Below are 13,365 nucleotides of genomic sequence, written 5' to 3' on the forward strand. Positions count from 1 at the left end.
GGTGTTTGAATCGAGATCGTGATCTTTTAACGATTAGCTAATCGTCTAGCTCTAATCGGTATGGATTTTTGCCGATACCTGATTGTTCCAGCAAACGGCAAAACCGATTGTTATCGGCAAAACCGATCAATCGGTCGACTTCTTTAGGGTTTGACAATTCATTAGGATAATGCACAAAGTGGAATATATTAAAAAATATCATGCTCACATATATTACTTTTCATTTCAACAAAACGTACAAGAATCGCAGCTAAAAACAATAAATAACAAAACTTTCTTCGATTTTTGCCTTAAATGTTTTTGATAACTTTTGATCAATCTTATTAAATTTCACGATAAAAAGAGGGAAATTACTTAAAGGGATACTCCACCGAAAAATGAAAATTCTGTCATCATATACTCACCCTCATGTTGTTTCAAAACTGTATGAATTTCTTTCTTCTGCTGAACAGAAGGGAACATATTTAGAAGAATGTCAGTAACCAGACAGTTTTAGATACCATTGACTTCCATAGTAGGAAAAAAATATATACTATGGAAGTCAATGGTATCTAAAACTGTCTGGTTACTGACATTCTTCTAAATATCTTCCTTTCTGTTCAGCAGAAGAAAGAAATTCATACAGGTTTGAAACAACATGAGAGTGAGTATATGATGACAGAATTTTCATTTTTCGGTGGAGTATCCCTTTAAGTTTTATCTAACATCTCATCTGAATAATATTGAATGAAATAATATTCTGAAAATGCATTAAAAGCCATTATTAAAGAATCTTACTCGTATGGAGTTGTCCAGGAATTGAAATGTGTAAAATCATGATATCGCACTGTGGTGTGTTTTTAAATATTTGTGTATCATGCTACAATGCTGGGCTAAAATTCAGAGACAACACCTCACCAGTCTGACCAAAGTCCCAGGAGGTTCTTACATGCACAAGGCCAGAATTTGGCACAGTGCTTCAATCTTTGTCAAACTTTTTGTGAGCAAAACATTTAAAAACACTGGGAGCTTTTAAAAGGGCACTTAATGATACCCACACAAACAAACGCAGCAGGTGCCAGAGGGCCGCGGCGAATGCAATAAGATAGATGATAACATTTGAAAAGTTCACAATCTGTAAAGGTCCTGAAGCACTAAAGAAGAGTGTTAATGTCTTATAATGTCAAACAATTAACATTTACACATCTTTATAACTGAAAAAACATATCTTGTCAAAAACAGCTTCCATATTCATTCAAATTACCAATTGAAAAGCTGAACAGACATCACCTGCCTCATGCCTTCCAATATAAAGCACAATAAAACACACTGTGTGACACATTTCAAGACCGCAGGTCAGCAAAATCTTGAAAAATGCTAATAAATTAAGTTCCACACAAACTGCCTTCTTGATTCAATTAAAGGATAGGCTATCAAAGCCCATATAAATTATTAAAGAAATGAGTCAAACCAATAAAAGTCTTTGATTGGCCTTAAAAGAGAGCATTACAGCAGATTGAGAGTGTATTACAAACCAATTGCACCTGTTCCCACAGAGGCCAACATTAAATCAGACTTTTAACATGCAGTCGTGTTTAAGAGCGGTTCTGAACAGAAGTGGTGGCATCACCTCCACTCCAGACATGTAGTGTACTCAAGCTCCATATGATGTTCATATAGTGAGAACGGCATTGACATCATCTACAGTAGAAGCTCCACCGCTCCATGAAAACCATACCGACAATCCACTTTACTATGCCGGCAGTTGCAGCACGAATGTTAATGCTCTGATCGCGCCCCCTCAGTGGCGCTCAAACTGATTTTCAGAAACACAATCGCTGGTGACATGTTACGTAATATCACAGCAACGACACTTCCCTTTATTGATCAATACCTTTCAATGTTTTAGCAGATAAACGGAGGTTCTAAATAAGAAGTTAAATAAGAAACTATGATGTTTATACAGATCAAACAACTGTAAATATCTCTATATACTGCCAAAAAGAACAGTTCTAAAGCTAACAGTTCACAGTTGCTGAAACAAAGCAATTGGAATTGATTGATTAATTGATCAATTCATCAATAAGACCGTATTCATTTCTGGCCTCGAATCCACCTTGAATTTTATTCATATTTCTAGACTACACGATAAGATGATTGTGCGATACCACTTACCTCTGACAGGAAGGTCTGTGCCGATTTCTGTGCGCCAACATGCAGCAAGTACTCATACACATATAAAGCTAACCTGCAAGACAAAAGAGGAAATAGGCATTGTAAATCTCAGGAGACTTGAGGGTTTTCCTTAATTGTAAATTTTGGGTTGGTCCCAAACCAAGTTAGAAAAATGCTGTTCCACTGGCTTTCCCATTCTAGATGGACAAGCAAACACATTACAGCAATTCACTTCGGTGCATGTTGAAACCTCACAGGTGCTCAGTTGCAAAACATTCTTGGAAATGCAGACTGGTGAAATTTTTTGGAAATCTGAGATTTGAGGTGAAGACACTTAAGTGTCACACTTCAATGTTAATGACAACACAAGTGAGATTTCATCATTCTTTATGCAAATTGATACCACAGCAACAACAACAAAAAAGTATCAGAGCATTGCTATTAAAGAGTTTGGGGTCAGTAAGTTTTTTTTTTTTTTAAAGAAATTAATACTTTTATTGAATTAATTTATTTTATTGACTCTTAAAGCAAGGCATTAAAGTGATCAAAAGTGACAGTAAAGACATAAATAAATGTTAAAAAGAATGTTATTCAAAGAATCCTGAAGAAAATGTATCAATTTCCACAAAAATATGATAATAATATAATAATAATAATAACTGTTTCTTGAGCAGCAAATCAGCATATTAGAATTATTTCTGAAGGATCATGTGACACTGAAGAGTAATGATGCAAAAAATTCAGCTTTGATCACAGGAATAAATGAATAAATTAAAATATATTAAATGAAAATTCACAATATTATTGTTTTGCTGTATTTTATCAAATAAATGCAGCCTTGGTAAGCATAAGAGACTTCTTTCAAGAACAGTAAAAAATTATACCCAAAACTTCTGAACAGTGATACAAGTATGATGTAAGATGTACGTTTAATTGGCATATTATTAATTTAAAACGGTAAATATGAACATACATATGAACAAAAATAATACAAATGTAGCCTTCAATTATATTCCAGAATAAAACAAAGTTTTCCAAGAAATTATTAAAGTAAACGCCAATAAAGAACATGAATTAATTCAGAGCATGAGCCTTCATTAAACAAATAATAAGGGTTTTCAATTAAGATTAAATACAGTAATTTAGTACCGTACATTTATTTAAAAAATATATATAATGTAATTTATTAATTACATTGAAATCATACAATTACTCTGACCTATAAATTAATTAAGTTTTCTTAGCATCAGAGCAATTCAACTGTTTTTGAGAGCCACTTTGTAATGTACATTAAACAAATCTAAATGTAATGAAATGTTGAATTATCTTCATTTGGGCTTTTTTTATATTTTTTTATATTAAAGGAGAACTCTGTAACTCTAGCGAACTCTTGTCACTTCTTCGCTGATTTTCCCTTTTGTTGTCGCATGTTTTCCCCACGAGCTCCCCCTACAGCTGTGGGGGGGCGTATATTTCACAACACAGTCGTAAAAAACTCACTTGCGGCGGCCTCCTCCCCCTCTCTACCGCTGCTCATGTGCGTTTGTTTTGATCGGAGCAAGCCAACTGTATCGCGTGGAGCTATGTCTACCGAGGTGGGTAATCTGGTAATACATCATACATGCGTGTGTGTTTATGTCGAATTGCCGTAAAGCAATTTGTGTTTCGCGCTCGTTCTCGTTCTAGTTCTCGCTTCTCACGAGACTTCCAATTTCACTTTGCCGGGACGGCAGTGCGCAAGTTGCAAGGTTGGTTTTCCGCCTGGGAACGCTGGGGGGAGCGGGGAAAGTCACCAATATCACCAGAACAGGTTGTTTAACCATCCAAATGATTTCTAGACAGTTTTATTAAGTTAAAAAAGTTACCAAGTTCTCCTTTAATATATTATATACTATATATAATAACGTGTAATATATATAACTAACGTGATTTGAAATTGTAAAAATTGACAGGCCTAATAAAAATGCATTATCTGTCCACAAAATACACTCCCCATTACTATTTAAAGAGCAACTCCTGAAGAACAGCTTCAAGGATCAAATACCAAGGACTCATTTTCCCCTCAAACGTCTGAATTATTTCTTGGTGTTTCATCAGACGTACTCATTTTAGGAGCTACCCTCAAGTATATATACAGCTGTCAACAAAGTTGTACTTTTGTGCAATGCGAGGAAAAGATTTCAGAGTTTTCCTTCTAATTTAATTACAGTCATTTTTAACATTTAGAAAAATGGAAATTCATTTCACGGAACTCGTGTCACACTTCATTTTCTCCCCCCAAAAAAACTTTTAAAAAACGGCACATCTGTGCAGGTTCTTCCAGCAGTGTGATAGAGGAACACAATGATGTGACGACTTCACGAACGCCCACGTCCATCAACTGACTGACAAACTGACCTGAGAAGAGCATTAATGTGCATACTTTAATGTCATTCCCAAAAAGATGGACTTCCGCAACTTGATTCATTCATCTAGATTTTTTCTTCCATCTTCATTAGTTTGGAGATTTTTAACAACAGTGCCTACTTTAACATTTAGACAAACATGTTAGGCTAAATATTGTTGGACTTCCATCCACACGGAGATGCCATTTTTTCCCTGTGAAAACAGCTTTTTGAAGACACTCTCCCAAGTGGATACATCTGAAAATGCCATTTTTGTAAGTGTAAAAACAGGTATTTGAAAATGATGGTGATTGTCTAGTCGTGACGCATATTGTACTGATAGATATCTGTAGTTATTATACCGGTATGTGCCTGCTACACTGTAAAAAGTGATATGTTGACTTAATTTTGAAAAAAGTGAGGAAACCTGTTGCCTTAAAATTATTAAAGGTACAATATGTAAGAAATTTGTATCAAAATATCCAAAAACCACTTGCACAGTGTTATATATTTCTTTCAAATGTGTGCTTACTTAATCCAAAATGTTTCCAAGAATTTGTAAATACAGAGAAATTCACAATTTTAAATAGTGTACGTCCCTTGTAACCCTGTGCATTACCCCTGGTTTCCGCTTGTACTACCATAGTAACCATGGCGACAGACGTGGAAAACTGCGTTACGTCTAGCACGCTCACGCTGTTGTTGTTTCGTTCAAACATTATGGACCATGGTAAGCAGACTTTGGGACAAAAGGAGAAATAAAACGAGGATCAACATCGACGTGGCGTTTTCGAGATGCAGAGAGCTCCACGTCCGCGACAAACTTTGACTTGACAGCTTCACGAGTCACGACTTGACAGGGACGCCGCTCTTGCATGTATTAGACAGTTGAGCAAATGTACATAAAACTAATCAATGTCATATAGCTCAACATGATGAAATGTTAAAATATGATCAACATGTTATTCTAATGTTGATCTAGCTTACTGCTAGTCTCATACAGCCAACAAACTAACACATAGAATAACATTATAACTTTCAACACACTCAAATGCAGTTTAGTGTGACAGTGTAGACCAAGTGAAACAGCGCTGCGTTACCTCACAATTTTAATTTGTCAAATAAACTGACCTGTACAGCACTTGCGGGTAGTTCGGTAGAATGAAATGTCCTTATTCCTTTATATCTGCGGGACTCGCTGATATGTGTCTCTTATTAGCAATCGCATCTTGCTTCATACCACAGTCATGAAAAAAAAACATGAATGTATTCACTCATCCTTAAACATTATTAGATCCATCGGCATGAGGACAAGTTCCATGATTCCGCTTATTCACTGCGTCATCAACCTACGCCTTTGTTATTGTAAGAGGTTAGCGATCCCTAGCGGCGAAAAAATTAACATATTGTAGCTTTAAGCAAATTTAAGCATGAACTTGACAATTCCACATAACTTATTTTTTTCAATTATGCATTTAGTTTATTTACTTAAAAAAAGTGAGGAAACCCATTGCCGTATAATTATTAAGTTGTCAACTGATCACTTTTTTCAGTCTATGTGCTATTGACTTTCACAGTATAGCTCAAGATAAATGTTTGTTTGTACAATTATATTCCTGCAAAGATGACAGAAAATTTACCAACAATTGCTGTCCTGCGTTTTAGACCAGACATGGAACAGTGACTGAGTGGACACAACATTAAGTGTATATTATGTATATTTAGCTAAAATGATCAAGCCAGAAGAACAGCTTGATAACTTTATTATAAGTGGTCTCTCTGTCTGATTTCAGTGAACTTTGTTACATTTTACACATCGCAGTAAGCTGAATTTAGCGTTTTCCAACGTTTCGGTGTGGATGAGAAACTTGTAAATACTAGTATGGACAGAGAGTGTTTTGAAACGAAAACGCCATTTTCGAATGCATCCGGATTAAAAGGATAGTTCACCCAAAAATGTAAATGTTTGTATTACTTACTGGGCCCTATTTTAACGATCTGAAACGCAAGTATCAAGCGCGAAAAGCAAGTAACTTTGTGGGCGGGTCTTGGGCACTGTTGCTATTATATCGGCGGAATAAATTACTCTTGTGCCCGACGCAAATCTAAAATGGGCTGGTCTGAAGTAGGTTCATTATTCATAGGTGTGGTTTGGGCGTAACGTGAAATAAACCAATCAGAGCGACATCTCACATTGCTTGTTCCATGGCGGATTGATATTATAACGGCGGATTTGCCAGGCGCGCGCCAGGAGCGGTTCACAGCCGAGGAGACCAATGTTCTCGTCAGGGCCATAAAACACAGAGAAGTGACATTGGGGATGGAGAAACACACCCAAATTAGCTTCGGTTAAACAGGTGTATAATAATTTGGGTAAATGTGTAAGCTAGATTTATGCCTATTTTTTCACATCTTCATGGACACAACAATGATTTCCCTCATGTGTTAATATTTTTCCTTGCAATAATGTATGGTTTTCTAAAAATGAGAACTGCTGCGTCTGTGTGTAGATGAGATAAGCAAAGTGTATGCGAGTTGTGCACACGCTACATTGGTTATGGCCAAGCATGCGCCCTTAAAATAGCATATGAATAACATGCGCAACGCCCCACTGACTTTAGACTAGGTTAGGTTTTTCCTGGTCAGTGGCGGAATTGTTTTCTAAACCTGCAAAATACGTTTGCGCCGGAACACGCCTCCTCTTTACGCTGAACCGCCCCTGGGAGCGGCGGAAATGCATTTGCTAGTTTACCGACGTGTGTCTGTGGAGGGAAAAGTCCGCTGTGCGCGGGTGCAAAATAGGAATGATACATGTGTCGGTGTACAAAGTCAATTGCGCTGGGTGCAAGATAGGGCCCATTCACATTCAAGTTGTTCCAAACCTGTATGAGTTTCTCTCTTCTGTTGAACACAAAATAATTTTTTTAAGAATGTTGGTTACCAGAAAGTTGACAGTAGGCGCCGTTGACTTCCATAGTAAGAAAACATCCTAAGCAAATATACTAAGGAAGTCAATGGGTGTCGTTAACTGTCTGGTTACCAACATTCTTCAAAATATCTTCTTTTGGAACATGAGAGTGAGTAAATGTTGAAAATCCCTTTAATGTAGTCGTAGCCTTAGAATACAACACTGGTTAAAACTAGTCAACTAGTCGTCGTTCAGACATCCCACTGGACCTTTAGTCAGAGTCATGTACCGGACAGCATAAGTCTGCTCAATTGAACCCAGCTGGCATTGAGATGGATCAAACAGAGATTCCCACAAGTGGCTGGATTAAATTTTCATTGTAAACTCTAGATAATCTGAGGATCTTCTGCAGGTTGAAGATGAGTTCCTGCTCTTGGCCTGAGGCATAACTGTGAAGGACTTCATCTACAGTGGGCTTTAGGGAGCGCTTTTTGTCATACTGTCAGAGGAACATATCGTAATTTCGACTAATAGCGAGACCGCAGGTGGAGGATCAACAGGCTGAGATGCTCAGTGTGCGTTCAACTAATCCTCATGCAATACAACAGCTCGGGGTGCAATAGAAAGGCGGACCTATTGACTTAATATTTAGATTAATGACTCCATAAGACCGGTCGAAAGCTATCGTTTTCACACGCCTGCTTCTGAGAGGCGCGCAGCAGGGATAATTTAGACCTTGACAGCGGCGTACGAACGTCTGCATGGATGCCGATACAGCGATGATGGACAGGAATATCTGACAAGGTTCTGCTTTTGCTCTGCCATTCAGGCGTGGCGGCTCGCTGTGTGTCCGGTCTCATTATGATGAGCTCTCCTGACTTAACCTGAGAACACATCTTGACATCTCGCCCGAGGCTCCCAGTCAAGACTCCGTTTATACATAAAAGAGGCAGAGCCAAGTTTAGCTAGCTTAAGCGCAGACAGTTAACAAATTAATTTTGCTGTCTCCATTTCAATAATTCAGTTGCAGGGTCTGGAGTGAAGGCGAAGAGCATGTGAGGAGAGCTAGAAAGTCCTAGAAAGTTTTTAAGTGAACTTAAGGGATATCATGAACCAGGGGGTCTCTAGTTTTGTTTCAGAACCCAAATTTGAGAAAAGCAAACCAGTACCTGGTGTAGCTTTTTGAGAATAAAAACAAAGATTATCAGACTATGTTTTACTAGAAAATGTTTTTCTACTTCAATATTTCATGTTTAATTTAATGTGTTACTTCCTGTCTCTTTGTTATTAATTCTGAAACTTAGAAATTGCAAAGTGGAAATTGTTTCCACACCACTTTTTTTTTAGTACATGTCAAACAACTCATCCCTGTTGGCATATGCATGAATTTGCACAATTTCTGTTTTGTAAGACTGCACATATTTTAAAGTTCTGGCCGATTCCGATAATAAACTGATAATTAATTTATCGGTTATTGACGATTAAATTGATAATCATGATTATTTTGCTCAAAATTATAATTGTAATGATTGTTGTCATTTGAGAAATGTATTTTTACATTTCATCAGAATTATTGCACTCTCATTTATAAGCAGAAATCAAGAGAATGTCAACCCATACACAGTTTATTTTACCTCAGTCTCCTGATTCATTATAGGCTATTTATCCTATAAATTAACAGTTTTAACAAAAATGAAAACAGTGCAATTCCTAATAGTAATTCCAAATGACAATGTTTTTTTCATTAAAACAACAGCATAAAAGACTTCATATTGTAACACAGACATTTATTAATTCATTAAGTGCATTTATTCAGCGATCACAATAGCAAACAATATAGTCGGGATTCATGTTTGGATTTATTACATTTCATCACTGAGGATGTTTGATCGCAGATTTAGTCGCAGCGAACATCGCAAGTGGCTCGTGACAGAAAACAGACACTTATTTAAGAAGAATATTCCCAGGTTATTGGTTTGTCTGTGTTTTCAGATCATCAGTGTTTCTTCCACAGTGTAGAGAGCGCATGGTTGCCAGATTGCAAAGTAAATTGTATCCTTTTAATACACCCACACACTACAAGATAATCGGCCTGTTTATGGGCCAAATTCTCCCCTTCTGACAATCCTAGATGTTCTGATGGTTCTACAGATTATCTTATCAGATTTTCCTGTGGTGTGATGCGCGTTAAGAGTGATTAATTCTGCTCGGAAAAATGTCGGAGCACGGATCTCAAATCATAAATATCCAACATGTTGAATATTTACGATCAGAAATCCTGATATGTGAGGGGAACCCCGAGGACAAACGCACTCTTGTAGTTTGTCATGTGGAACAAAACGATACCCAATCAGAAAGCAAGCTGACGGAAGCATAACACGACATCATCATCCAGTCCAAACACTATTATCACCATTTCTTCCTGCCCTTCGTCCACCATGTTTGTTTACTCTAAAGTCAAGTTTAAGAATCAGCTTTAAGTTTGTGACATCTGGCAACTGCAAACATGAACGCTTGTAGTAGAGGCTTGTACAGCAGTCTGTAATATTTTGTCTCCTTTTTTCGTCAAAAATAAAGAGAGATTTTGGTCATTTTAGTCTTTCAGTCATTCTAGTCTAGTCTTTTTTCGTCAATGACATAGCATGTTAATATAATCGCAGTAATCGTTTATTGACCTTGGTGTCGTCTCGTTATCTACTTGTAAGTCATGGAAAAAAAATCGTCAGTTTTCGTTAACAAAATTAACTAAACAATGATTTTAAATTCTACCAGTTACTTTAGGCATCACAACATTATGATGTACATCATGAAAATTAGAAAGTCATTTTGAGATTAGCATTGGTATTAAATTATTGTTTTTAAAGATAAATGATGATGGCAAAAGGTAATGTAATGTTTAATGAACATGTACAACTAAATATACAATCTGCAGATACCAATAAATCATTCTGTTTTGATTCTGACTATACTGAGTGCAGGTCACAAGACAACATGCTAGCTTAGATGCAACTTATAGGCAAACTGAAAACTCGATTTTATCACATAAATGGTTCGCAAACCTATCACAAGTGGCCTGATTGTTCCATTGACATCATGAAAAGTGCTGTCATAATATTGTTGGTGTGGCCTGGTTCCACATCCTTGTAGATTGTGACACAACTTGGCTGATCCTTCATTCATAACCAAAGATTGACAGAAAAATTCATTAAAGCAATAGCGCTAAATAAAAAATGTTGATAAACTTTCATGAGGCAATCCATCTCGATTATTCTGATGAAAGCGGACCGAGCGCTCTTTTAGAAAAGATTTCCCAAACACGCACGCACAAAACAGACATTTCCGCGTTACAACTGAGAGCGATCATTAAATATGCCCCGAAATAATTACAGAGAACATCTCTCTTCAAAGTAAACTTGAAAAGCCATACATCCAGCTATCCAAGATGGAAAATTAATTGATTCTCATCTATGTCTGAGAGCAACGTTTATCCAAAACAGAGCAAATCAGACGCTCTTCATAAGAACAACGTCCTGTTTCTGTGTGCATGCCTGATTCCCTTTATATGTAGCTGAAAACACCTCTATGAAGGGGGCTGAACCATCTGGATGAAATCAAAACCATGCATTCAGACCTACTCGCTTGCCTCTTAGACACACCAATAAACTCAGGGAACCCAGAGAAGTGCTCAAGATGTTGGGGGAAAATAAGAGATGGAGACCCAGACCAGAATCTGTTTTCATTAATTTCCACTCCAAAAAACACAATGCGCAATTTCTTGTGGCATTCCAGCTCATTTGTGAAATCTAATCGAATCTTCCGAACCTGAGCCGTGCACGCTAAACTTTGATGGACCAGAGCATAGATATCGGTTTAAAACTAATTAAAGTCAAGAATGACGCAATAAACTTGACATTACTGATTCGTAGAGCCCTCATAGTGCACTTTTCCATGCGGTTTCTCCATGCAAACTTGCCATGGATGCCAGTGGATGGTGTTTAAACTTCATTAGTCCATCTTAAAATCCTAAGCTGACTATGAAACCAGTTCCTTGAGGTTAATGGAGCCTTTGCTTGACTAGTGCCGACAAATTTGACTAAACAAAGCCTGTGTGGTCACAACACCACATTTTTTAATACAACACGAGAAAAAGTAACCTGCAGTGTTAATGCAGCGACCGTGGCACCAATACTTGAGGAGCCGTCCACATCCTTACAACTAAACCTGAATGATGGACCCATACAACTTCACATTCATTATTATAAGAGACGAAATGAAAATGTCAGGCTAAGTGAAAGTTTCTTGGAAAGAGAACACATTGTAAAGGACTCTGTAAGGGACAACGCAAACTTTTGGGAAGCTTTTCACGCAAAAACTACAACATAACATTGAAATGAGTATTCTTAAAGTGAAAAGCAACATTTGAATGATGAAATGACTCCAGACATGTTTGAAAAACCTCACCAATTACACTTTCCCTCAGAATTTCCATACAAAGATGGTCTTGTTAGCAACTTCTCTCGCCTTCACAAAAGGATGCTGATCTCCTATACATCATATTCACAGTCCGTTCATGCAGTTTCACCTTATAATATTCCCTTAAGTGTGTTATAGATCCACAACAGCTGAAAATCCTCTCAGACTCCTCACATACTATTGCAGTCTCCAAGTCTGACACAGTAGCCTATGACCCCCATATGACAGATTTATGAATATTATAGGTCACTTTTACAAGACTTTATTACATTTAAGGTTTGTAAGGGTTGTTTCTATGGCAACAGATTGTACACAACAGTGGAAAGATCACATGGTGATGTAGTGCCATAAAATATTACACTATGCAGTGTGGAAAAGTCACCAAAACTTGAAGCAACACGAGTTTTCATAAACAGCCGGTGCTTCACCCTTCAACAAAACACTAAATATTAAAAAATAATCAGGGGATATGCACGCATCGGTGTTACTTGTAGCAAAACAAATGTTAGAATTGCTCAAATATCTTATCAGTCTGCTTTAAAACGCAAAGGAAAACGTGATGAGATCAAAATAACATTGAGTTCAAACCAAACACGATCGCGTGCTAAACATCTCCAAAACTTTGTCTGAAATTCACGAGAAAAAGACTGGGGTGTATTTATCCACCAATTTAACTCATAAACAACAGATGCACGGCAACTAATGTTGATGCAAAAGATGCACAAGCCACAAAATGAGAGATGGAAGCATGCAACATCACTCAGATTGGATGCATTGGACAGTTCAAGCGTTCACGTGCGCACCCAAACTTAAATAAAATCGAAATGCATGGACACCTAAAACCATTAAAGTGCCACAACCAGCTATAAAGTTAGAAAGATCCAGGGAATATCACTCCAGAGCGCACATTCACAGTAAATACACCTTCAAACAATAGTACGTACAGTTTTCGAAAGTTCCGAGTCCGCAATAAGCAAAGCGAGACTCTTTAAAGCGCGCGCAATTCACTTACTTTTCTCTCGCTTGACTATCAGAAGGGACGACAGCTCCTTTACCTTTGGCGTACATGCTGGATTCTGTTTTAAGACTTTTACCCCACTCAACACCTGTCAAAGAAAGCAGCCAGGAAAACGTTCTATCTCCATAGCTACCCCCTTTAGTGTTTTCCCTCTCCCCCACCTCCTCCTCCTCCTCTTCCTCTTCTCTCCCTTTTTTTTTTTTTTTTTTTTACATCTCCAACATTGGCCACAAATCAGGCACAGTTTCTATTGGGGGGACTTGAAACAGGTCGCTGGTGATTTTTTTCTCTCTCGCGCGCTGTTCCAGGAATGTGTTCTGCCTCCCGCTGCGCCAGGAGAGGTGGGGGCCTCTTAAAGGGGAACGCACACTCTTCCCGTGTTTACTTGGCACAGGGGCTGAAATGGAAAAGACGCTAACATTGCCTCG

General features: G+C 37.7%; 1 protein-coding gene across 1 annotated transcript in view; it reads right to left on the reverse strand.

The window, feature by feature from the left end:
• The window catches only part of ssbp4 (single stranded DNA binding protein 4), a 77,601-nt gene extending 64,455 nt beyond the window's left edge, over window positions 1–13,146 (reverse strand). Inside the window, exons 1-2 of the mRNA XM_082137626.1 lie at window positions 12,932–13,146; window positions 2,155–2,227 (exon numbers count right to left, since the gene is read on the reverse strand). Coding sequence (XP_081993752.1) covers window positions 2,155–2,227; window positions 12,932–12,987 — 129 coding nt within the window. The 5' untranslated portion in view covers window positions 12,988–13,146. The remainder of the gene's footprint in view (window positions 1–2,154; window positions 2,228–12,931) is intronic.
• Between the last annotated feature and the right edge of the window lie 219 nt (window positions 13,147–13,365).

The sequence above is a fragment of the Leuciscus leuciscus genome (assembly GCF_965113295.1).
Source record: "Leuciscus leuciscus genome assembly, chromosome: 15".
Classification (NCBI taxonomy): domain Eukaryota; kingdom Metazoa; phylum Chordata; class Actinopteri; order Cypriniformes; family Leuciscidae; genus Leuciscus; species Leuciscus leuciscus.